The sequence below is a fragment of the Anolis carolinensis genome, chromosome 1, assembly GCF_035594765.1.
Source record: "Anolis carolinensis isolate JA03-04 chromosome 1, rAnoCar3.1.pri, whole genome shotgun sequence".
Taxonomy (NCBI): Eukaryota; Metazoa; Chordata; class Lepidosauria; order Squamata; family Dactyloidae; genus Anolis; species Anolis carolinensis.
The window spans coordinates 59,524,958-59,552,419 of NC_085841.1; the positions used below are offsets into that span (position 1 = coordinate 59,524,958).

The following is a 27,462-nucleotide window of genomic DNA, read 5'->3' on the forward strand; positions in this document are numbered from 1 at the left end:
CTGACGGTAGTGTAACTACCGGTAGGTCCAACCAAGCCAGAGAGGCCTCAGCTGAGGAGCAGAACTAAGAGCACCTAACCCATTAGCATTATGGAGAAACAAACCCAAACGAAGTCTATACTGGCTCGGTCGTCGCCCAGGATAAAAAGGACCGCGGTGGATGCTGCTGATTCTGGACATCCATTGACAAGCGGGCTACGGAATCATCAAACCCCAAATGAACAGTCACAGAAGCGGCAGAAATACACAATACCAGAAAACCGCACAATTATGAAATGCTACTACAAATCTGAACCTCAAAGGCGTGGCTACCAAAAAAGGATGCATCAACTGTGGAAACAAGAGTACCCTGACTCACAGATAACAGAACCCCGACTGGCTGACCAACGAAGATTCATAATCAGAAACAAAGTGTTCAGTGAAGTTGAACTTGAAGAAATCCAGAAAATTTGCAAAGTAAATTACCATCAGACCACAGCACAGACAGCAGCAGAGACTTCAGCAACACTTGGAATGGTGGAACAGATTGAACCAGAAGAGCTTTTGCAAGAATTTCATGAACCAGCACTTGAAACATCTGCTGAACCACCAGGAACCTTGACAGCAAGACAACAAGAGCTCAAGGATAAGATCATGGCTCATGCTGCAGCAAATGCAATAAGAAAGCGGCTCCCAACTCTAAAAACAGTGCCCAAGAGACACCTGGCGCCTCTCATGAAAGATGTGAATGCAGTACTCTCCACTGTCCAAATAACATCAATTGAACAAACAAACCAGTATGCCTACAGTGCAGCAGTGATAGTAACAGAAGAGCTTGGGCTCCTACAACCAAGGCAGCCCCAAAGAAAATCGACTGGAAAACCAAAGTGGAAGGTCAGGCTAGAGTTGAAAATCAAAAAGCTTAGATCAGATGCAAGTAACCTGAAAAATATGAAAGAGAAGAAACTGAAGAATGACAAAATCAAGCAATATCTGATCCGAAAGTACTGGCTGAACACCAGAAAAATTGAAGAAGCTTTGGAAATTGTGAAAGAACAAATTACAGCAACAGCCAGAAAAATTGAAAGGTATGAAGCCAGAATCATCCAGTACAGACAAAATCAACTGTTTCAATCAGACCAAAGACAGTTCTATCAGAGCTTGAACCAAAAAACAGACACAGTAACCATAAAGCCAGAGAAAACTGCAACAACGAAGTTCTGGAAAGAGCTTTGAGAAAACAATAAGAACTACAACAAAAACGCTGGGTGGATAAAGGAGTTTGAAGGAAAATTCTCACAGAACAAAATGGAACTGATGGAAATAACAACTGAAATGATCAGCAAACGAGTGCAAAAAGTCAAGAACTGGACATCGCCTGGTAGTGATCAACTCCATGGATTTTGGCTCAAACATCTGATTAGTTTACATGGAAAAATGGCCCAACAATTCAATGAGATGCTGCAGAAAGGAAGTATCAGTGAATGGCTAACAACTGGAAGAACATACCTGATACAAAAGGATCCAGCAAAAGGAGCAGCACCAGGAAACTACAGGCCAATAACGTGTCTGCCCACTATGTTTAAACTACTGACTGGCATCATAGCTGACAGAATTCAAGACTATCTTGAAGAAAAAAACATCTTGCCAGATGAACAGAAAGGCAACAAACGGAAAAGCAGGGGCACAAAAGACCAGTTATTGATTGAAAAAATGATTCTGGAGAACTGTAAGAGCCGAAAAGCTAATCTTCACATGACGTGGATTGACTACAAAAAGGCCTTTGACTCACTCCCACACAGCTGGATCATCAATTGCCTGGATGCCATCGGGATTAGTAAAAACGTTGGCACCTTCATTGAAAACATGATGGAGCACTGGAAAACTGAACTGTTTGTTGGAAATGAAAGTTATGGACTTGTCAACATCAGGAGAGGAATTTTCCAGGGAGACTCATTGTCCCCTCTGCTTTTCATTATTGCCATGATCCCTCTGTCAACAATCTTACAAAAAACAAATCTCGGCTACCAAACATCTAAGAATTCTCACAAAATTTCACATTTGATGTACATGGATGACCTGAAGCTATATGGGAAAACGGAAACTGAAATCCAATCTCTGACCAACACTGTCCGAATTTTTAGCACTGATATCAACATGGAGTTTGGTTTGGACAAATGTTCGACAGTGGCATTGAAGAAGGGAAAAATAATTGAAAGTGAGGGCATCAATATGCCCAATGGCCAAACAATAAGGTGTCACCAGCCAGAGGCCTATAAATATCTGGGCATATTACAGCTGGACAACATCAAGCATGAACATGTGAAAACTGTGGTCAGTAAAGAATACACACAAAGGGTCAGAAAAATTCTCAAAAGCAAGCTCAATGGAGGCAACACCATCAAGGCCATAAACACCTGGGCCATACCTGTCATAAGATATACTGCTGGCATCATAAACTGGACACAGATGGAACTGGACAATTTGGACAGAAAAACAAGAAAACTCATGACCATTCATCATTCACTGCACCTTCGCAGTGATGTTGACCGGCTGTATCTGCCTAGAAGATCAGGGGGCAGAGGACTCTTGCAAGTAAAACAAGCAGTCAAAGAAGAAGAACATGCCCTGGCAGAATATGTAAAACAAAGTGAAGAACCTGCTTTGATTGAAGTCAAAAATCAGAAACTCCTCAAAGCACAGCAGACAAAAAACCAGTACAAGAAAACCGCACTACAAACTAGAGCTGACAGCTGGCACAACAAAACACTGCATGGAAAGTTCCTTGACAAAACTGAAGGAAAAGCTGATAAAGAGAAGACCTGGCTCTGGCTCACGAATGGGACCCTGAAGAAGGAGACAGAAGGCCTGATCCTTGCAGCCCAGGAGCAAGCCATCAGAACAAATGCAATCAAGGCCAAGATCGAAAAATCAGCTGATGACCCAAAGTGCAGACTGTGCAAGGAAACCGATGAAACCATTGATCATATCCTCAGCTGCTGTAAGAAAATTGCACAGACAGACTACAAACAGAGGCACAACTATGTGGCCCAAATGATTCATTGGAACCTATGCCTCAAGTATCACCTCCCTGCAGTTAAGAACTGGTGGGATCACAAACCTGCAAAGGTTGTGGAAAATGAACACGCAAAGATACTGTGGGACTTCCGAATCCAGATTGACAAAGTTCTGGAACACAACACACCAGACATCACAGTTGTGGAAAAGAACAAGGTTTGGATCATTGATGTTGCCATCCCAGGTGACAGTCGCATTGAAGAAAAACAACAGGAAAAACTCAGCCGCTATCAGGACCTCAGGATTGAACTTCAAAGACTCTGGCAGAAACCAGTGCAGGTGGTCCCAGTGGTGATGGGCACACTGGGTGCCGTGCCAAAAGATCTCAGCCGGCATTTGGAAACAATAGACATTGACAAAATTACGATCTGCCAACTGCAAAAGGCCACCTTACTGGGATCTGCACGCATCATCCGAAAATACATCACACAGTCCTAGACACTTGGGAAGTGTTCGACTTGTGATTTTGTGAAACGAAATCCAGCATATCTATCTTGTTTGCTGTGTCATACAACGTCATTGTGTCAATAATAATAATAATAATAATAATAATAATGATGATGATTTATTTATAACTCGCCCTATCTCCCTGAAGGAGAGTATTTTCTTTTTTTAAAAAAAAATCCTGCCTTTGTGGCAACATAGAGCCCAAGTCAGCTTAAAATAACTTTCAAAACCAAATATAAATTATGAAAAATGAACATGATTTTTAGAAAGTAAATGCTTAAGTAGATATGAATTCATTCATTTAACATGCTGCATTTTTCCCATTTAAATGTTCTTTACACAGATGGAAAGAGTATCCACTCATAGGAAGGACAATTCCTGCAAACTGAAGCTCCTACTATGAACAGAATAGAACATAATTTGAAACAATACACCAGCAGCTATCTCAAATAAGTTTTTTTAATGACTAGATAAGGGTGATACTAAAAAGTCACATGAAAATGACCTTAGTAGTACCAGAGGAGTACATCGTACCAGAGGAGTAAGAGCTCACAATCTGGTTTAGAACATATCCAAAGTGCATTCATTAATCCAGAAGACAGAAGAGAAGACCCCCATAAAAAAACAAAAAGAACAGCACATATAGGCCAAACATTTACAACTTAATTGAAATTCAGTTGTTACACTTCTGCTTGAAAACACATTCATATATATCAAATAAAAAGTTCACAAAGCAACTAATCAAACTATTTTAGGATAATACTGCTACATATATGAGGTGTAGCAAGTGCATTGTAAACTCCTAACACTGAGAAAGGGAGAAACAAAGTTAATCACATCTGTAGGTGATTGACATCTAAGGTAAACAATTCTGTGTATATTTTACACTTGTTTCATAATATACTAATAAGCTTTTATATTGTATTTATTTATTTATTACCTTGTTACCATTTCTTTTTCCTTGTTAGAGGCATGCCCACCACTGCTGAGGGGTCTGCTTGCTGAGGAGAGGAAATACAGTCGATGGTTTTTGAAATACTGATCAATTAAAGGAAGTACAACCTGAAATAAATATATGGGACAAAAAGAAAAATACATGGGTTATTGGGTCTTTTCTGCTACTTCTCTTATTACTCAATTTGTGACAATTAAGAATTTCTTAACATACAGGCAATCTTCAAGTTACAAACAAGATCTGTAGGATTGTTCTTAAGCTGATATATTATAGAAACAAGAATTGGTGATAAAGCTTCAGTCGAGACACCTCTCCACAATATCTCTTTCAGGAGTGAATTTATCATCCTAGGGGTAGATTTCACTCACTTCCTGTTGCCTCACCCCATTTTGTAAGTCAGATGTTTTTAACTCGGGGATTGCCTGTATATCTAATTTACTGTAATTTTTATATCATGCAATTTTTTTCACCAAGGGAACCAAGGGAGTTGGAGGTATTTCTTAATAGAGGTCAGGGCTGGAGAAACTTTTAAAAGTGCTATTTTCAGCATAGCCTTTTTCAGCTCTTTCCTGCTACTGGACTAAAGTAGCCTAGGGTAATAGAGCATTGTGAAATTACTCCAACCCTCACAGAGGGCACAAGGGACAATTTGAGTTTTAATAATAATAATAATAATAATAATAATAATAATAATAATAATAATAATGCAGGTTGGGATACATTGTGAGTATGTTATATGTTTAGATGGTAGTCATGTCCCCTTCAAAAATCAAGCCATCAGCCCTTTAACACTAAGATAAGGAAAAGACATGAGACTTTTTTTTTCTAATTTCTAATATTTAAGCATTACTTTTGATTCAGTATTTTAACCAATGATAAATGCAATAAAATATTATCAAAGAGAAAGAAGCACAAGAAATAGGAAACTATAGTGGTTCCACTCCATTACCTCTATGAAGCCACCTCCGAGATATTTACAAACTGTTCTCCTACCCAGTGACCAGTTGGCCATGTCCGGCTCCTGGAAATGTGCACTTGCTGACTTTGAGCAAGTCACACACTCTCAGATCCAAAAAAAAAAACAAAGGCAAGTTACCTTTCCCAAACAAATCTCGCCAAAAAAAGCCTTGTGAAAGGTTCATCTTATAGTTGCCATTACTGGAGTTAATTTGAAGGCCACAAGATGAACACAACACCATTAATAGCTGAAAACCAGAATAATATACTTTACTTTAGCAAAGAACTTGATTTCTTGTTCATAAGGAAATTGTTCTCCTTTGCCTCTACTGCCACCATCTGTATGGAAAAGCAAAAAAGATAAATGATACATGTTTAAATTAAATATTATTGTCAAATTGTACATCTTTGTATGGTTTCCACTTACTGTTGTATCAAGTTCATATACATATCTCAATTATTTTGAAAGCTTCATTCTTAATTTTAGCTTGCCGTGCACTACAAAATAAACTCATTTTGTTCAATATACTTATTTTTTCCAAACAATCCTCTTCTACCTCAAATATGCAGTGACATGAAAAAAATTCTTACAAAAGGAACATTTTCTTGAAGTTTTAAGGAAGTTCTAGATTTTATGTGTGTGTGAAAAAAACCTTCTCAAAGTATTTTTAGAAAACTAATACAGTGTATTATAAAAGAACACATTCTATCATTTAAAAATCTATTTTCTATTTGTTTGGTTTTTTCTTAATTCAGACTGCCTTGTTGTTCTTTAGTATTTATTGTTGTTCGGACTAATTTCCAAACAATATGGGATGTGGCAATGTGACTTGACCAATGGCTTGTTGTTAATTGATTCCTTTTGAACTGTCTGTTGGTGTGGTGCTTTCCAGTACTGGCCCCTTAAGTGGTCTCCTAGGCCCCTTCTACACTGCCGCAAAATCCAGATTATCAAAGCAGTAATATCAAAATGTTCTAGAAACACAACATATAATAAGAAAAGTTTTTTTTAAAAAAATATGGCTTACCAAACTCCAGAATATACTGATGGGCTTCATCTACATATCGTATAAGCTGCTGAAGAAAACTGTAAGCAAATCGCTTCTCAATGGAAGGTGTATCTAGCTCAAGTTCCTTTAGACCTCTGGAATAAAAGAATACTAACATTTCCAATGAACTAAGAAGAAACTGAAGATACTGAAAAAGCAGATTTCATTAACACACTCAAATCAACAAAGAGTTAGCTAAAATAATCTCTATTTGCCTAATGACACAATTTTAAACAATTTTCTTTAATACTACATCATATAAAGTTTTTTAAAAATGTGTTCCATATATTGTTTCAAATTGCAACAGCCCATGCTCTTGAATATGTTTTGCTGATCTAACTGATGGGTTGTAAATTTCTGTATAGTACACAGCCATGCTATGTAACTAATTGACTCTATGTATTTATTAGGTGTGTGTGTGTGTGTGTATACACACACACACCAGTATATCAAATTTTGTTTGTATGCATGTGTGTGCAAATTCTGTTATTGTTTATTCATGCAATTATCTTATTTTTTGGGTTTTTTGGTACTACAATCTTTGATGTGCTTATATTCTTTTCTATTAACACACTTTTAAAAGTTTTGGTTGAGGATCGGACCAGTACCAAATGCTATGTTGACAAGCCTTGGCTTTCTGTACTTTCCCCTTTGCTACCTTCTCATCCTTTCTGAGGGAGCCATAGTTTGCTGTTATATTCAAATTAAATTGTTGGCACTTGCTTTCATGTAGGATTGTAAATGAGGCTGTGATTCTGCTTTGCAGGGCATGCACAAATAGTGCACAATAGTGTCACAATCTAGGTATAATGGCAAACCCTGGATTGTTGCTATAAATAAGTAAAGAAGTTCATAAAAGCATTCATGGTTCCATCTCATTCCATTTTATCTCAGCTGAGATGTTGATTATTAGCTAACACATACCACATGATTGTGATAATTTTTTCAAGCTTAAACATTTCAAAGTGATTTTTCAATGAATAGTAAATTTTGAGCACAATATCTTCAAAATATATACCTACACGCCTACTTTTGAAATATACATATTTTGTGTGCATGGAGGGTGAATTGCCTCGCTGACGGCAGAAACTGACTGATTTTGATGGCAAATAGAATTCTGATTTGTGTTTAGATTCAGGAGTAGCAGAATTTATAAGTGTTCTTTTATCAGGTCTTTAATTTCAAGGATTAAAGAAACAATTACTTCAAAATGTATTACAGTTAAGAATACTTGTGTTAACTTCTCCTTTTTACTAAACTTGTTTTTTGGCACCAATTTTAAAAGAAATTAGCACCGCCTTTTCATAAGAAAATGTTTATCCTTTGACTGTAAACTAGCATTTAATAAAGGCTACAAATCAAGAAAGCAATAAAAATGAATCCCAGCATTGTTTTAGATTGTGTGACACAGCAGACTATCGCTATAAAATTGTTGAAAAAATATTTTTTTCTGTGGTTTGTTTTACATTAAAGCACCATTAATACACCTTGAATATTTTACTAAGACCCACCCCGACCCCAAAACACTGTAACACTAGATTACTTACCTGGAGACCACATATCCATTGATTTGCAGGAACTTCAGGATATCTTGAGCTTTCTCTCTATCCTTTGCCTTTTCTTTGGCTGTCAGTGTATCATAGGGAACAAGTAAGGGGTGGTTTCCTCCTCCCACTATTGTGAATTAGGAAAATAACAAAATAGTAAGAGTAAGTAACAGTTGTGTAAGATACATTTGTTTTGTGGGGTCCCACAGGGGTCTGTACTGTCCCCCTTGTTGTTTAACATCTACATGAAGCCGCTGGGAGAGATCATCAGGAGTTTCAGGGTGCGGTGTCATCTGTACGCAGATGATGTCCAGCTCTGTCACTCCCTTCCTCCTGTCACTAAGGAGGCTGTCCAGGTCCTGAACCAGTGCTTGGCCACTGTGTCGGACTGGATGAGGGCCAACAAATTGAAATTGAATCCAGACAAGACAGAGGTCCTCCTGATCAGTCAGAAGGCCGAACAGGGTATAGGGTTACAGCCTGTGCTGGATGGGGTCACACTCCCCCTGAAGGCGCAGGTGCGCAGTCTGGGGGTGATGCTAGACTCATGAATATATGACCTACTGACAGACCCCACCTGGACATGAAAAGCGCCTTAAATGTATATTTAAATGTATAATTATGTATGTTTTTAATGTATACTCTTAATTTTATTGTAATTTTTAATCTCGATGGATTTTTAAATCTGATAACTGGTTTTTGATGTATATGTTTATATTGTAAGCCGCCCTGAGTCCCCTGAGAAGGGTGGTGTAGAAGTGATGTAATAAATACATTTAGGGCATGGCTATCCAGCCTTTTGGCCTCCCTGGGCCACATTGGAAGAAGAATTGTCTGGGCCACACATAAAACACAATAACATTAACAACAGCAGATGAGCAAAACAAAAAAAAGGTCTGTGCATAAATGTTGTGGTATCTGCCACCAAAGATAACAAAAAAGAAGTCATTGCACATCAATCCTAATTATGTGTTGCCCAGTTTAGAGGGTCTTTTAAAATAATCAGGGAGGTCCTCCATCTGAACTGTTTGCTATTGCAATGTGAATTACAGATAATACTCTGATAATTGTGGATGTAACATGGATGTAACATGTGGACAAGTCTGATTTAAGGTATTGTGATTCCTTCAACCTGAAGTATCTGCAGTATGGTTTTATAATTATATTATAAGTCTTATAAGAAAAATGTATGTAGCTTACTAATCTCGGAACATAAAAATCTCACAAAAGTTCATTTAAAAAATCTTGGCCATTTAAAATATCAAAACCAAAAAAGGTGCCATAGAAAAACCTGAAAATGGAACCTATGTTAATTGTGTTATTTCCCATATTTTTCAAGGTAGACATGGAAATGCTTTTGCCTACTTGATCCCTTTTTCACCCAAACTCCACACAAATGAACAAGAATAGTAAGTTTATTAAGAAATGAGTATCTATCTATTTATTTCCCACATTTGTACCTCACTCTTCTCACTCTGAAGGGGATTCAGGGTGGCCTTACAACAGGCAACAATTTGATGCCAACAACATACAATTTCCCAAATAAACAGTTACAATTAAAATCTAAATAGTCAAAATTATTAAAACATCAATTAAAACCACGCAAATTCATATCATAGTCCAAGGCCTGTCCATCTAATATAAAAACAGTTTCAAAATACATCAATGAGCTAGATTTCCAGAAGTTTAACAAAAAGCAATGGCCAACTCTGAATAGAAATTCCAAAAAATCACTTAAGGCAAAAGCAACAAACTGTAATCCAAGGTTAATTATATTTAAATTAAAATTATATACAAAAGCTTAAAAGCATGAACATGACCATAATCCAAAGGCTTGATACTTAAACTTGACTATAATCCCAAAGGCTTGAAATTTGAAACAAGATTGGTTATCCAAACAAGAGTCATAGAACTTAAACAGGAAAACAAGATACAGACCCAAAAGCAGAACTCCTAACTCGGCGCTCCCAAGACAGGCAACTTGACACATGAAAATCCAGTGTTGATCTCCCCACCGAACATTGACTCCAATTCCTTAAGAATACTGCATCTTGCCCATGACATCACTCTTTCTCACACCTGGGTCCCCTTTATTTATTTTTCAGTTTCTGGGAACACTGGATTTGTCTCTGTTTTGCACTATTTCCTCTGATCTGTAAACGCTGGGTTAACTCTAACCCTCCTGCCTCCTCCACATTCCTTTCCTAGTCTATCCTTGGCCGATTCTCATGAGAATCACTGCCTGTTTTCTAGACAACAGACCTACTCAAAATATTCCCATCGTCTTGAAAAACACTTTTGCTTTCCCTCACAGAAACACCAGGATCAACCAGAAAATCCTCGTTCTCATCCTCAGAGGCTTCACAGGACTCAACGCCCAAAGTAGTTTTCTACAGCCCAAGCTATGGACAGATCAGTCTACCAGAAACTTTTCACACTTTACTTAGCAGAAGATTTACCTTTTGCCTCAAGTTCCATTTTCTTTTTCTTTGCCCATATGTTATGATAGTTTTCAGCCATCATCTCAGCCATAGCCTGATGGAAGGAAATTGTACAGTACTTTTTAAAGAATGACTAATGATACATTAATTATGTTTTACATTTTTAAGCTATATATTTTTGCAAAAGTTGTTCCAGAAAAAAGTGAATTTTGATATTGTTTTTACATAACCACTTAATAAAATAAATTTTACAAATCTAAGATTGAGATATGTCTCAAACATATATTGGCTTAGGGTTCACATTCACATTGACCACTTAATCAAGGGTGTAACTACTATAGAAGGAAGAAGTTTCACTTTGTTGGTGATTACATTGAATCATAGAATCATAGAATAGTAGAGTTGGAAGAGACCTCATGGGCCATCCAGTCCAACCCCCTGCCAAGAAGCAGGAAATCGCATTCAAAGCACCCCCGACAGATGGCCATCCAGCCTCTGCTTAAAAGCCTCCAAAGAAGGAGCCTCCACCACAGTCCGGGGCAGAGAGTTCCACTGCCGAACAGCCCTCACAGTGAGGACTGGTACTTTGCGCCAGATGTTGCTTGCATGCACAGCAGAGGCTGGCTTTGAACCAATTTCAGGATCTGCAGTATCTGCAACTTGACAGCCATGGAGAATGTGGGCATTTTTTTTCCATTCTCACCCTTCACCCCAGAATACGCATGTGCAGATCAGGAGAGTGCTCTGTGTCTGTGTAGAGATTCACATTCTGCAGAGCTGATTTAGCTATGTGATATGGCTTATACTAGATCACGCAAGTAAGCATTAAGGGCTCTATTCTGGAGTACTCCCTGACTTTGCTTATTCCAGTTTAAAGGTCTTAAAGAGTGCTACAGTGCATGTTTGCAGCATACGTGATATAACCACCATGCTATCAAGCTGCCTTTAAGCTGCAATTCTATGATCTCAGCAAGGAGGGAAGTAGAGATGATCCAAATGTTGAATCTAAAACCAATTGAACCAATGATATTTTGTCACTACCACAAAGAACCTTCCCACCTGCACTGTCACAAAATTGGCTTTGGGTACTTTCAGAGTTTTTCAGAACAAATTTAGGAAGTGTACAGGGGCCTGTTGATGCTGTAAGAATAGTTTCCCCTCAGTTTTGCTGGTACAAATTATGTTTTGATTCTGGACTCTGTGTAGAAAATTACAAAATACTGTGACAGCGTTAAAACAATACAAGAAAAGAAAAAACAACAGAGAGAAATTCTATAGATTTGTTGAAACAACATTAGTTATGAATGAAATCTCTTTGTATATATAAATATCATTCCTTACTGCCTAAGACAGGGGTTCAAAACAGTAGGTGCTTTTATTATTGTAGCAACAAGAAAAGCCAAACAGAAAACTCAGGGTGTGCTTGCAGCCAGTATACTTAAATCAGTGACTTGATCTGATATATTTAAAAACAAAGAAAGTGTGAAAAGCATACTAAATTTCTAAACAATTTTTAAAAGTAGTTTGATATATTTTATTCCATATGGTATAGGTAAAGGTTTCCCCTGACGTTAAGTCCAGTCATGTCTGACTCTGGTGGTGCTTGGTGCTTATCTCCATTTCCAAGCCGAAGAGCCGGCGTTGTCCATAGACACCTCCAAGGTCATGTGGCCAGTATGACTGCATGGAGCGCCATTACCTTCCCACCAGAGCAGTACCTATTGATCTACTCACATTGGTATGTTTTCGAACTGCTAGGCTGGCAGAAGCTGGAGCTAACAGCGGCCGCTCATGCTGCTCCCAGGGTTTGAACCTGAGACCTTTCGGTCTGCAAGTTCAGCAGCTCAGTGCTTTAACACACTTCGCCACCGGGGCTCCACCATATGGTATATAATTGTAGAATTTCAAATATTTTAATATATATGAAGGGTAGCCAGTAGCCACTAAGAGATAAGGAGAGAATTTAGGTTATATAGTGGAAAAGTAGCAAACACTTCCTTCGTTGTTGCTAATACATTACATCTGATATAACTTACATGCAGTTCTCTGGAGAGGGTAACATTACTCATGTCAATTGCACGGGGACTATAGCCATGGACAGTATCTACAGAAACCTGAATAAATATTAACAGATGTTTAAAGGAAAGATGAATGATACAAAAGTTTAGTGTTAGTTTACAAAGGATAAGTATTATAGTAATGAATCATTAGGGAAAGGGGCAATTGACAATGTATTCAGTTTACATATATTTTAATATTAAACTGCATAATATGGCAGATTAATGAAACCGTATACTTAAAAGAATTCACTTAGTACAAAATTATCAGTTTTTGTACACTTTGAACTCCATTCTGTCAATTTTCCATTTAATCTAATGAATAATTGACAATTAGAAGGATCAAAGTAAATGACAAACATACAGGTTAGAACCAAAAGATAAAACATGCAGGTCCTTAATAAAAAGACCTTACAAATATTTTGATAGATGCTAATGATTTTACTGCATCCAGCATTAGTTATTTTAGTCATAATGACTGTATTATGAAAGTGAAGATATTTTACTTAAAATTTACATCTGATGCCCCTTGAAGAAAGGGTTTACCTTTCACAAAAGGAAAATAGCACAATTAATCATGAATAGTGCAATTGACTTTCTCATACTCTCCCCTTGCAACTATCTAAAGATTAAGATATGAAGATTTTACGAAGTATTGAAATAGTAATTATTTATCAGAAGTAGTCACAGTTCTTCTAGTCTATTTATCGCTCATGATCCAACAATTATGACTCATGCAGAGAAATCATTGTTGCATAGTACATACAGAACTAGACAAACAATACAGTCATTCCACTACATTGTAATCTGAAAAATTTTAAACAAATTTCAGATATCTGTCATGTTGTTGCAAAGAAAAAATATGTCAATAAATCTACTATTTTAAGTTATTGGGGTGCTTCATTTTGGTGATGAAAATAAGTAAAAATAATACATTGTTAATCAGTTAATCTCATTTATGGAGAAAATTTCTTCCATTAGGAAAAAACCTAGAATTCAAATTTAGATCCATAAATATAAGAAATGTATGTCATGTTCTAAACCTAACAACATACAAACTACCATTGAAATTCTCATTGGGATAGGGAGGGGGGGACTCACACAAAGCAATGTTTTTGTACTAACTCTCTCCCATGCAGGTTAAAAATAGGAAATCTGAAATACATGTGGATTGTGATTACAGTAATGCAAAATTCACATTACTTGTAATACAGTTTGAGCATCTCTTCCAAAATCCAAAATAGTGAAAAGTCCAGAATTGTCCATATGACACATTTGTTTTCTGATGGTTGAATGTCCACAAACTTTGTTTCATGCACAAAATTATGTAAAAAAAAATTGTGTGTGTGTGTGTGTGTGTGTGTGTGTGTGTGTGTGTACAAATAATCCAAAATCTCAAAAAAATCTGTGTAATACTGGTCCCAAATATTTGAATAAGGCACACTTAACATGTACTCAGAACTGCATACAGAAACGGCTTTGATGTTTCTCACCACTCTTTTTAATATGTGAAAATATAACTGCAAACAAATCCTCATGCTAAATCTTCTGTGCCCTAAATCAATTCTTTATCATCAATATACATAACCAGAGGTTATAAGGGATTATTGTTCTTTATAGAAAGATAAGAAATACTAGCAAGTGGATGCATGATATACCTGACTTGTCTGTGATATCCGACGTGATCTATTGTATAAAGCCATAGTATCGCCTTCCCTTGTTCTTTCAACCCGCCATCCCCAAGCAAGCATGGTTTTCAGAGACTCTTTGATAGGCCATCTGTAAATTTCCTTTTCCTAGGGAAAACACATGTGATAATCCTAGTAGTCACCAGCAATTATTGGAGAAACTACAATTTTCAAAATGCTCCCAGTAATTTACCAGGATAGCTTTCAGACATTTCATCACAGCTGACTTAACATTCAAGCTTATTGATTCAAGACATCACCCAGCAAGCGCATATTGCAAAAGTAGATCTCTGAATGAAGAGATCTAGCTCAATTTATGCACACTCTTTTGAAGCAACTCCAACTGCAATCAATGCCACTGATGTAAAATGAAACAAAAATATGTTTAGAATTGAAAGTGCAAGGATGGGTTTATGATCATCTACATGATATGTGAAGATAATCTCCATCAGGTAGGCTACTCTGGAATATCGAACATACTTTTTGTGGGTCTAATGACCTGTCATCTAGTTCTAGTCAAGAGGAAAAAGAAAGGTCTGGGATGTGGTTGTTTCTAATGTTTTTGGGTTTTTTTCTCTCCTTCTCTGAAGCTCCTGAAAAACTTTCTCTCAGGTTGGAAGAAAAGATGTAAATTGATGGGAAATTGTCACCCCATAGGAAGAGGTTATTTATTTTGCTTTCTGAACTTTGAATGCATTCTGTCACATGTCTATTCTTGAGAAAAACAACAAACCTGGTTACTTGTTCCAATAACTGAAATAAGAAAGATTACTACAAATGAAACATTTGACACAAACTTCTTACCTTTTCTGTTAATAGTTTATATTGTTTCATTAATGGCTGCACTTTTGAAGACTCTGAGTATGTATCACCATATATCCACCCATTTGCAAACTGACAAAGTTAAAAAAAGGAGGGATAAGTTGATCAGGAATCTTGATGTAATTTGTGCTTTGGATGCTTTCTTTGCATGCTGTCAGTATATTACACTCACCCTTCCAAATACCATCTGTATTTTGTATACTCTAATCTTTACATTTCCTATAGCAGTTATGATGAAATCCTACATTCTAGTCATTACATCTCATTACATGTAACTTTTAAATACTGCAAGTATGAACTTTCACTTTTATTCTTACATACTAACAGCAAGCTTATATGCTATTATAGATTAACAACAAATATATACTGCTGCTCTTTGATGGACCCACACAACACAATTAGAGAAATTTCATACCATTTAAATAGTATGCTATGAGATACTGTGATTTGTAGTTTCAAATGGTATTGAGAACTTTATGCAAGAGAACTTCCATAATGAAATTCAAAGTAAGTTCCTACAAAATTTTAAGTACTTTGAGGAATTAGAAAGTCCAAGGTTCTATAATACGGAGCCATAGCAGTTTAACTGATATAAAAAATGTTATGATTGGATATATTTTATTATATAAACAATTGCATTACCCAAACGGAAAAGAAAAATATAAGCAGGCTTGCAAGAGCTTTGAAATCTGCAGAAATACTATTATTAATAAAATCTCTTACAAAAGATTAATCCCTCAAATACTGGTGGACCATAGACTGAGCTGTGGAGGTGGGGCAATACTACATGATTTTATGGTTGGTCCAACTTAAGAGTAAATATAACATATTTTCTCTGAAAAGTTCTGAATCCACTTATGAATGTATTCAGCTTACACTGCCCAAGTTATTCTCAATTAAGAAAGGGATGCCAAGATTATGCTAGTTACAAAACTGGCCACATGTAAGGAAATATATATATTGATGGTGCCAAATCAGTGGAGATTCATCCTGGCTGCTGGTGGTAGGTGCCAACCTCACTGTTTATGTATTTTCATTTTTCTAGATTTATCTATCTGATAAACAACATTTTAAAGGACAATCATGCAAATGCTGCCATCCATATATGTAATGAAAAATGCAAGTATAAACTAGACATGAGTAAATGACAAAACTGGACTGCTTGTCTGATGAAATTTACAGAAAGTTAAAACATTTTAAATGTTTTGATTAATGAAATGAAATAATTCTAGTAGTGCAGAATAAACAAGATTCCATGATTTATACTGAAATGAAAAACATGTCTGGGTTCTTAAGCAATGAATATTACTTTAAAGATGCTTTGAGATATACACGCAAAAGAGAGACATGTACATCACACGGATTACCTTTTCCATGCACCATTTGTCATGGGAATGTTCAGCATATTTATTAATAAAGTACTCTAGTTTGTCAGGAATTGTAATGCTAGGAAAAAAGAAAGGAGACAAGCATTCATCTTAATTATAATAAATTCTACATTTTAAAACTTTAAAAAAACCACTTTTTCATATTGTAATCATTGTACTTATTTGTCAAATCTTAACATTCATGACAATTTGTAGTATAAGTAAAGGTAAAGGTTTTCCCCTGACGTTAAGTCCAGTTATGTCTGACTCTGGGGGTTGGTGCTCATCTCCATTTCTAAGCCAGTGGTCGCTCATTCCGCTCCCGGGATTTGAACCTGGGACCTTTTGGTCCGCAAGTTCAGCAGCTCAGTGCTTTAACACACTTCGCCACCGGGGCTCCCGGTGTATCATACACTAATTGAATGATAGCCTCAGGCCCCATCTACTCTGCCATATAAAATAAAGATTATTTTATTTGAACTGGATTATATGGCAATGTAGAATCATAGAATCCAGTTCAGAGCAGATATTGTGAATTATTTGATTTGATAATCTAGATTATATGACAATGTAGAAGGGACCTTAGAGGGAGGCAATGACAAGCTCTTTTAAAAGAAATCTTGCCAAGAAAATCCCATGATAGGTTGAACCTACGATCACCATATACTAAAACAACTTGAGGGCACAAAGCAACAACAACTGAATGAGTCTACATAGAAAAAAAATATTGTGTAATAAATGGTTATAGCTGTAAGTAATTAAATATAAAAATAGGCACTAACTCAGTCTTAATGACTGTAACTGCATTAATGAAAGCAATATTTTTCATTTATAAATCATCCCACAAAAGGCATTTTAAAGTTCTGATGTTCCATAGAACACTATTTTTTCTGATGATGGCAGAAATTCCCTTGCTTGTTCTAGACAGATGTTGGACGAAACTCATAGTGCATGGATTCTTTCTCTCTCCAATACAAGAACACATTTCACAAACAGTTAAAAAATGGTTTGATGATTATTTAGTATAGTAGTTTCCACTCTAACACAAATATTTTAAAGGCACAGAAGAAAATTTCCAAATTATTTTAAATGATACAGCCAATATCATGCATATTTATTTTAATCTATTGTTAAAAAAATACTTACTTTGAAGTATCAACAGGTTGTGGATTAAAATTTCCATCTGAATCCATAGAAGCCTGCTTTTCCATCACACCAACATAATTTGATTCCATGTAATCTGGCGGTAAAGCTCCTGCTACTGCACTAAGGCAGGGCAAAGCTAGTTTGAATAGTTCCTGTTCATATTTCTGCAGAGACAAAACAGAATGCATAAGATCTAGCAACCCCCGCCCCCAAAAGATATCTTATTTTTTGCAAGAAAATTACTAATCCTTCATTAAACAAGTTATCATCTTCATTTCAGGCCATCCAGGTTATTACATTCAAGTACTTTCATCATTACAAGAACGAGATCTTGCCTGACAGGCAACCTTGCATTTCAAAGATAGGCTGCTTACAGCCAAACTAGATATCAGATATGTCTTAACATTTAACTTGTCAGTTTATTTAAAAGAAACTAGCTATGCCCGGCCACGCGTTGCTGTGGCATTGTCTGGTGGTGTTGGTGAGAAATTGTTGAGGTAGTGGTGGTATTGAATGTCTGTTGTATGGTTGTCTTTATGTTTAGTATGCACACTGAAGTGGATTATATGGCAGTGTGGAGTCAAGATAATCCAGTGCAAAGCAGATAATATAAGATTCTAAATGGGTTGTGTTGAAGGGCCTTGAGTCTACACTGCCATGTAATCCAGTTAAAATTTGATAATCTGTGGAAGAGGCCTAAGTGAGGCCTAACTGTGCCTGTCCCCTGGGCTGAGTAGGTTGCTAGGAGACCAAGTGGGCGGAGCTTAGCCTTCAAACTGGCAGCAATTGGATAAAAACTATTATTCCTCTCCCTGTAATTAGGACTTTATTTTTCTTTTCTTTTTGTTGTATCAACCTAGAGCCGTGAATGATGGGTTGTGTTGTTAAATTTCGAGGTTGGAGGGCCTGTAGTTTTGTTGTTTTGTCCGCTGCCCTGATGCCATCACTCTTTATATATATAGATAACTTTGTGGAGTTGAGGGGAGTTGTCCTGATCACAGCAGTCATAGAGAGTTGTTCAGTCCTTTTCCTCTCTTACCCAAGATATCCAGTAATTAAACATGAGATACAATATAAATTAAAGAAAAAACTAAGGCATTGCTCTGTAGTTTTGCAATACAGTAGAGTCTCACTTATCCAAGCTTCGCTTATCCAAGCTTCTGGATTATCCAAGCCATTTTTGTAGTCAATGTTTTCAATATTTTGGTGCTAAATTCATAAATACAGTAATTACAACATAACATTACTGCATATTGAACTACTTTTTCTGTCAAATTTGTTGTATAACATGATGTTTTGGTGCTTAATTTATAAAATCATAACCTAATTTGATGTTTAATAGGCTTTTCCTTAATCCCGCCTTATTATCCAAGATATTCGCTTATCCAAGCTTCTGCCGGCCCATTTAGCTTGGATAAGTGAGACTCTACTGTATTTAATTCAAGAAAGGACTATCTAGTTTTGACAAAAGGAAATGAGAAATATCCAATACAAATGAAAACCTAATTGATATGGGGGAAATGCACATTTGTCATTGTTCTACAATACTGGTGGAATTAAACAAAGATTCCCCACTTACTAGGAATCCCTTTTTGTACTCATTGCGAGGCACATGAAATATCCTCCTATCTGTGCATAACTACCAATATATCGCCTTGGTGATTACTAAATTGTAATGTAATTTTCTCAGACTTGCTAAAGTATCATTTGTTTATCCTCAAAACCTGCTGAAAGAAAAAGAGTTGCAGACCTCAAGCATTCAAAATCTGTTAACGCTCCAGAAGGAAATGCACATATTCTAAAGCAGAATCAGTTAAAATGTGGAGAACAGAATATATGCAGGAATACATTGTAATCAATGGATAAAAGTTGTGTAAATATGGTAAACTGAACAAATAAATGTACAAATTATGAGGATCCTTAAAATGTATGTGAATTTCAATGAAGGAAAAAAGTTTTGCATACCAATAAATAAGGCAAACGTGGAGAGAAAATGAGGGTGTAATCTGGAGAAACTCAGCAGAAGAGTTTCTCCAAACACTGCTCCTTAATTTAAGTCTCTGTATTTTATTGTGACGTGCTAAATCTTAAAAGTAAGCATTGTGGTCATTTACAACACATTTCTACTGATATATTAAATTTATTCTTGGATAGCACTCTATACTGCCAAACCAAAAAAAAAAAAAACCTTTCTCTTGTATGTATTTCTGTATTATCAGCCAAAGAGAAGCATCCAAAATTTGCAGTAAATTCAATTTTCCATATAATAGGCTAAATAATCCTATGCAGTCATCTTTGGATGAGAGTTACTACTTGTAAAATAAATTAAAAAGTTACCTTTTGAGATAAGGCATCAAAAATACCCCAGAACAACTTTCTGGACAAATGAAGTTCTTCTTCTGAAGCAGCACCAAAGTTACCCCATCCTCCTGGTAAGCAATAATACTTCCAGCATCTTTCATAATGATTTGTCAACAACTACAAAACAAAAAGGAATAGCTCAGTTTTTGACAGTGCAGTGTAAACCCTGTGGGTAACAGCTATGCCAGAACAAAACGGTTAGTACAAGATGTCTCATGGATCTTTGCTGCTTTTACTCTACTATAGATCAGCGATTCCCAGTGGTTTCAAGCCGCGACCCCATTTCATAGAGACAAAGTGACCCGCAACCCCAATACATTAAAAATAGGCTTTTTAATAGGGTTAATGAAAACACATCAAAATATATTTTGCAGTATTATATAAGTCAAAATAATGTTAACTTACAATGTATTTAATGCAATGATTGAAATTGTAACTCATTACCAAGCTTAAACATTCACAGTTGGATTTTTGTTAATACCAACCTCATGTCATTCTCAACATTTAATCTTTTTCTTGTTTTGGTTTTCAATTGAAGAAGCATTGAAATTCACTATCACAGAGTTATGTAGAAACAAAGGGGAGTAAAACTCAAAACATAAGCATGCTGACATTTGGGTGACATGATTTTTTGTTTTCCTTTTTTTAAATGTTCATAGCTTACCACTGCCCAGTGATCTCACAGAAAAACCATTTGGGGTCACGACCCATGGGTTAGAAACTACTGCTATAAATATATAGTAACTTTTTCAAAACCCTGTAAAGTTTTTTCAGAATGTGTACAGGAATTGCCCCTGTCTCTTCTTACTAATTGCCGAGGAAGCAAATGTTGAATAATCAAAAAACTTTAAACCAGGCCTACACAACCAGTGGTTCTCCAGGTGTTTTGGACTTCAAGTCCAAGAATTCCTTACAATTAGACAAGCTGGCAAGGGCTTCTGGGAGTCGGAGGCTCACTGATTGTACAGGCCTGCTTTGGATGAATACTTCATCTTTCCGGGCACTTCCCTTTTATACTCTGGAGGTTTGGTGAGCAAGTAAAAAGCTACAGTAGAAGCAATTGAAAAAGCATAGGAGTTGGCACAAGGGGGTTCAAGTCTGAAAATGAATTGTAAAATGTAAAATTGCTGCAGGTGAAAGCCTCTACTCTGCATAAAAGAGCATTCAATCAGCAATTGTCCTCAAATTCAAATTATGACCAGCTTACAGACATGTCACTGAAACCCTTAAAATGACAAGTATGTGCATAGACAAACAGCACAACAGCACTGAAGCTTAGCATAATAGTGAACTGCTAAGCTGGAACTAAAATAATTTGAATCGAATTACCCCAGCTATTCTAAATTGAATGTTCTTAAGGTTATACAAGATGCTACTGACCACATTTTGCAATATTTCCTTCACATGACAGTGCTAATTCTAATATCAGAACCATGCTTTCTTCTGGAACATGAGGGCAAGAGGGACTGATAAAATATTACAGAAGTGAAGATGAAAGATGGCAATTACCTTAAGAGGCATCTTTGCGTGTTCATTTAGTAAAGGAATGTCAAATACTAATCTTCTCAATAAATGCTGCATCATTGAAGGTCTCATTTGACTACAGGTTACAAAAAAGGAAAGAACAATATAATATAAGAACAATATAAGTATGCATGTCCAAATTGTAGCCACACAAAACAGGAAACTGGAAACTCTGGATCTGTACTGCATTTCCTTGTAATATTAAATCACGCAATCCTTACAAAAAGCAATTCTTTGGCAAGTCTAACAAATACCAGCTGTGTTTGTAAGGTATGTCCCTTATTGATGCCGTAACAACCACCACTCCCCAGCTGAAATGTGCTCTATACCTAGGACATAGTAAAACAAAAATACTTAAAAGCGCAAGGGACAAAGCAAATAATTTCATCTACAGCTCCCTATATCATTCATTGTTGCTTCTCCCAATATTTCAGTGTCATGGACTGCAGTTTATGAAATGCAGTCCAAAGCTATCTATGTATGAATCAAAAGATAATAGTACTATATAAACAATCAAACCACCTTTACGTATGAGGATTTTAGATGAATGGATTTTAACTTGGATGTTTTTTAACTTTTGTATTATGTATTTTACTATGTTATGTTATTTATTTATCTGAACTGCTGTTTGAATGTATTGTGTCAGACATTGAATTTTTGCCTATTATTGTAAGCAGCCTTCTCACCCTTGGGTGAGAAAGGCGGGGTAGAAATGATGTAAATAAATAAATTCAGTCGAGCTTCCTCCCAAGGAGATATTTGGTACACTATTCTGATTTTCTATTATGATCTCAAAATACATTCGCACATAGTCAGGATATAAGTAATCTTGATGTCTATAACTATCATCATCCTGAATGTTTTTTGCACATTTTCCTAATGATGTCTTTATTCTTACCCACAAATGGAGAGCAGGCACTCTTCAATAGAGTCCCGCTGAGCTTTGGTAAGAGAACAGCCCTTGGAAAGTCGGTATACAGTATGTAGTAAGGAATCTATAAGAGAAGCATGGTGTTCTGTGCCAGCAAAAAGAGGAGCACATCTAGTTAATAAAGGCAAAACAGCAGTGCAGAGGTACCGATTGAGAGCCAGGGCCATGTCTGTAGCACTCAGAGCAACCTATAAAAGAAATGGTAAAGCTATTCAGACAGGTAGATTTTACTGCATACACAGTAACACGGTTACATTCTGTTTCATTTGCTTTCAGCAAGGGCAAAGGGTTTTTTCCAAAGAATAAAAAGGCATTGGGGTATTCAATAATATTTATAGATATCTTCAGTGTATTTTTTTCAAATCCTCAAATGTAACTGATTATTCATTCAATTCACATCATACTCCTTGTTTCTTCATTTTTGTTATTCATTGCCTGTAACAGAAAGCTCAGCTCCTATGCTGCAGCTTGTAATGCGTGTGTTTACTAGCCAGTTGGGAATGCCTTTTTAAACATTCGATAAGCCCTACAAGAGAAACATATATATTCTGATGTTACAACTACCATTGGGTTCCCAAGACTCTGAAAACACAACCTTTAGTTTAGAAAAATATTTCTGAAAAAAAGATGCCTCAAATATTTGAAATGAATACCTGATTCTTTCTTTCAAAACCTCGCTAATATGTATCACAAGCCTTCAGGCGCATCTTTTTAAAATAAAAATGCAAATTCATATGCATCTGTCATATAAACTAAACCTACAAGTTAGGTGAGCTATAAACATTTCTGGAACCAAAATGCATAGGAAGTTCCTGCTAACATAGTTTTATTTGTTTATTCAATTTCCTTCTCCAAATACAAATACTATTCACTAATTTAAATATTTATTAAAATATTTTAAAATAGTACCGCAATACATATTACTTAGTTATGAAAAGTTTCACTGAATAAAAAAGTCTTATTTTTTCTTTTAAAATGTTTTTTAAGTCTTCCTTATCTAACAAGTTAGATCAAGAATCTGACTTAATAATCACACTTTTGTACATTCAAAATATACACAGACTGATCAAAGAGATAAACTACCAATTGGAAATGATTTTGTACCGTATCTAATGAAGCAGCAGCACGAAGGTCTGGTAAAAAGCCAACTTCCAGAAGATGTAGAAGAAAATCTTGGTCTTCAATCCCATAGACCCTGTCAAGGAATAATACCATGGCTGCCTTGTGGTCTGGGCAAAACCCCTCTGACATATCAGGTTCCACCACAGTACCATCTGAAGGAAAGAGAAATCAATTATAGAGTTCCTTCACAGATGAAAATTACATCACAGAGTTACTTCCTACCAAGAACACTGAGCACACAAACAGTCTTCAGATTGTTTTTATGCAGAAAGGTAAGCTTATTATGTGAATAGGACATTTTTTGAGCGAAGTCTGTATGAATAAAGGGCTTGTAGCAGTGGTTCTCAAACTGTGCTCCTCCAGATGTTTTGGACTTCAGCTCCCACAATTCCTAACAGCTGGTAAATTCACTGGTATTTCTGGGAGCTGAAGTCCAAAACACCTGGAGGAGCACAGTTTGAGAAACACTGGCTTGTAGCAACCAGAAACTAAGCAATCTCAATACCAATTTCCAAGCATCTCAACATACAAGTTTAACCTTCTTGTTGTGGAAAATAGTGCGAAAATCCTACATGTGCATTTTCAGCTTACATTACACTAATCACTGTATGATAGTCATGTTCTCATACCATTTTGCAAATTAGAAGCTTCAATCTGCATTTTTAAATCAAATAAAGTCACTCACTAAAGGAAATCAACGTAAAATCAAATGCCATGCTAGGCTAGGCTACAAGGGTCACTTCAAAAATAATGGACAATATTTTTTAATCCAAATTTTATTCTACATCTTTGCTATTTGCTGAGGGCACTCAGCAATTCTATCCAACTTTAATTCATCTCACTCCCACATACAGAGTTGTTGTAGCACTACACCAAGATGGCTGCTGCTCTTCTTGATATCGTACATTCCAAGAGCAATGGGGGAAGGATAAACATTTTAATTTCTACTTCCATTACACTGATAATAAGTAGTGTTAAATCTGTCAGGTTTTAAGAAAAATGTAAATGTCACGAAGAAAAACAGTAATTGCCTTACCTTTTGCTATTGTTGGCATGTGGAAAGGAATGCTAATTACGCCCACCAAATCCTCCAAAGGAATCAAAGATCGCAGAATAGATCGGATTCTAATGGCTTCCCCTTTGCCAGCATGGATTAGCTAACAAAGGAGCAATGAAAGCATTTGTTTTTATCATTAGTATTCAAATTCTGACATCAGAAAATGGTCACATAATTCATATCCTAGCACAGCTTTCTCTAATGGTGTGCAGTCCAGATATTTTTCTCTGCAATTGTTTAGGTTTTCTTCTTTGCTAATTATACATTCATATAAATATATAATTAATCACACACACACACATATATATATATATAATTAGCAGAGAAAAATTATCTTCAATAAGGTAAAGGGGTTTAGAGCCGGTGTTGTCCGTAGACACCTCCAAGGTCATGTGGCCAGCATGACTGCATGGAGCGCCGTTACCTTCCCGCCAGACCTATTGATCTACTCACATTGGTATGTTTCCGAACTGCTAGGTTGGCAGAAGCTGGAACTAATAGCGGGTGCTCACTCCGCTCCCGGGATTTGAACCTGCGACCTTTCGGTCTGCTAGTTCAGCAGCTCAGTGCTTTAACACACTTCGCCACCGGGGCTCCAATATGAACCACTAAAACATTTCTATGGCCAGTTCTTATTTTCATTTCCATAAATATTTTGAAATGAACCTAAAAACAATCTACATAATTAATGAAAAGATTCTTTTTGCGGTTTTCTTTGCATCTATTCTGATTAATTCCGCTCTTTTTAATCTTTCTTTTCCTCTAGTCATCAAATTTATTGTCTCAATCAGGCAACATGCCATGTCACTGAGACCTCATTGGGCTGTTTTCCCACTTGTTTTTAACAATATTTAGTATCACTTCAAACACAAGGGATGTTCCCCGTCTGCTAATATCTCCCCTCTCTGAGCCAAGAATCCAGGAATATTTGATTTGGAATGGAGAAGAAATATGGCATGAGTGTTCCAATTTACAAATTTAGCAAGTAGAGAGTAGACTTTAATAAATACAATAAAAGGAAGCAACAGAACCTACGTGCATTTCTGGGGCACAGCGTCCTAGTAGATCAATCAAAGCAGCATAGAAAGTCATGATGGCATTTCCCATGTGAATAGTATCTTCTTCTTCTTCCACCTCACTTCTGTTTATTTTTCCAGAAGAACAAAAATACAGGATCAGAGTAAAATTTGTTAGGCAGTGTGACTTGTCAAAATTGAGTTCAGTCCCTAACATATTCAGTTAAAATAATCTTCAGTGGAAGCTAGTTACAGTTTGGGTTATTAATATATTACTTAACTTTTAGTCCACTTTAAAGTAAGTATTACTCCATGCTTCCATGCTTTAGCAAATTTAACCTAAAATCACAAAACATTACACATAGCACAATATAATTTTAGACAAAGCTTAGAAGCATTATTTGAAAACTAATTTGTAATTTACCTCCTGCATTAGGTTTCATAACTAATATTATGGAATTTTAGTGTTTCAGTTCTGGTTTAATCGTTCCTTAAACAGCTCCTTGTTTAAGGGACAATTAAATACGTAAATAATTTCACAAAATTTGATCAAAATAAGGCATCACTTCCATTCTACCTACAGTGTTTTATTGGATCCATTAGTTGGTGAAGGTCCATCTCTTGAAGGGTCTTCTGACATGTCAATGGCTTCCTCCATGGCAGCAAGCAAGCCATTTCCGCCTTCTCCTCTCAGTGCTGGTCCAAAGCACTCAGGACGCCGAATGAGTAACCTGACCACCACATTAGCATTCTCTTCAACACTTTCTCCTAAAGTCATATAGGAAACATTTGTAAAAGACACAGTCCAGGATTTATTTATTTTTGTAATCCTTACATGAAAGGTATGAGAGACTATGGCTGGAGGAACTATGATGCTATTCCTGGTGGGGCTGAGGTTTTACTCATTTTGAGATATAGCTGAAAACAAGATGTGACTGCTATGATGGCTAAAGAAAAAAAGGAAGAAAAAACCCAGTATGGATGAATTATCATTGCACTCCTATCACAAAATAAACACGTGTATGGTATAAAGGGGCCAATATATAATCTTTTTTAAAAATTATTTCTTGTAACTGCTGCAACATGCAAAAAAGTGGCTATTAAATCCACCTAATGGGTATAGTCAAGTGCTAGGTATCAATCCTGAGACTACCTCTACACACCACACTTGGGCCAGCACCTAAACCCCAAGGGCAATCCAAATTATCATGGCAGCTCGTCCTGGCCATTTTGATAAAAGACCATCCTAGGGGTGCTCCCTTCCAAACGACTGATTTTTTCAAAAGTGAGAAACCTTCTCAGCTGCTCAAGCCATGGAACCCAGAAAGGCTGTTCCAGAAGTTTACCCTTGACCAACAAACTTGGTGCCATGGTGAGTTAAAATTTTTATCATGCCAGTGACAAATATTTAAATGATACCGCCAAATGCCAATTACTACACCCCAACAAGGACAGTATGAGATAGGCAATCATCCCCCCCCCCCCCGAAAATTCCTTGATTGTGAGGGAGGAATTCCTACCCAGCTCAGAATTGAAATCACACTGACCTGAGGGTGGAACAAAAGAGGCTGAAACAAAAGAGGCAAGCATGATGCATAGCCACCATTTTATAAACAACTGCTACTCCTCATCATGTGCTGGGGGAAGGCTACCATTTAGACACTCCCCATTAGGTCCTGAACTTTATGTAGAGGCGTAAATCCTTGCCCATGTTGATAAGCTAGTAGGCCGGGATGCTTTGTATCTATACATGGTTTTACTGTATGTATGGGTACGTGTGTACGATTTGTATGTCTCGCATGTTTTGATATGGTCAAAATTGACTAATCAATAAAGAGTTGTTGTTGTTATGTAGAGGCGTAAATCCCTGCCCATTCCTTGGGCTTTGCACTTGAGACTTCAGGTGTGCTTATGCTGC

At 36.5% G+C, this 27,462-nt stretch overlaps 1 protein-coding gene across 15 annotated transcripts in view; it reads right to left on the bottom strand.

Annotated features, from left to right (window-relative positions):
• ryr2 (ryanodine receptor 2) overlaps positions 1 to 27,462 on the bottom strand; it is a 394,137-nt gene that overhangs the window by 104,971 nt on the left and 261,704 nt on the right. For 14 of the 15 annotated variants that reach the window (XR_010004274.1, XM_062975188.1, XM_062975184.1 and 11 more), the window contains 17 exons: positions 26,126 to 26,312; positions 25,564 to 25,669; positions 24,508 to 24,628; positions 23,454 to 23,623; positions 22,317 to 22,537; positions 21,404 to 21,494; positions 19,871 to 20,011; positions 17,534 to 17,697; positions 16,388 to 16,466; positions 15,003 to 15,092; positions 14,169 to 14,306; positions 12,490 to 12,567; positions 10,472 to 10,547; positions 8,013 to 8,139; positions 6,445 to 6,560; positions 5,691 to 5,755; positions 4,445 to 4,566 (listed from right to left, as the gene is read on the bottom strand). Coding sequence is in view for 14 of the 15 variants with exons in the window: in XM_062975188.1 (XP_062831258.1) it covers positions 4,445 to 4,566; positions 5,691 to 5,755; positions 6,445 to 6,560; positions 8,013 to 8,139; positions 10,472 to 10,547; positions 12,490 to 12,567; positions 14,169 to 14,306; positions 15,003 to 15,092; positions 16,388 to 16,466; positions 17,534 to 17,697; positions 19,871 to 20,011; positions 21,404 to 21,494; positions 22,317 to 22,537; positions 23,454 to 23,623; positions 24,508 to 24,628; positions 25,564 to 25,669; positions 26,126 to 26,312 (2,092 nt within the window). In the remaining variant the exon portion in view is untranslated. The remainder of the gene's footprint in view (positions 1 to 4,444; positions 4,567 to 5,690; positions 5,756 to 6,444; positions 6,561 to 8,012; positions 8,140 to 10,471; positions 10,548 to 12,489; positions 12,568 to 14,168; positions 14,307 to 15,002; positions 15,093 to 16,387; positions 16,467 to 17,533; positions 17,698 to 19,870; positions 20,012 to 21,403; positions 21,495 to 22,316; positions 22,538 to 23,453; positions 23,624 to 24,507; positions 24,629 to 25,563; positions 25,670 to 26,125; positions 26,313 to 27,462) is intronic. The other variant, XM_062975204.1, reaches the window with a different exon arrangement.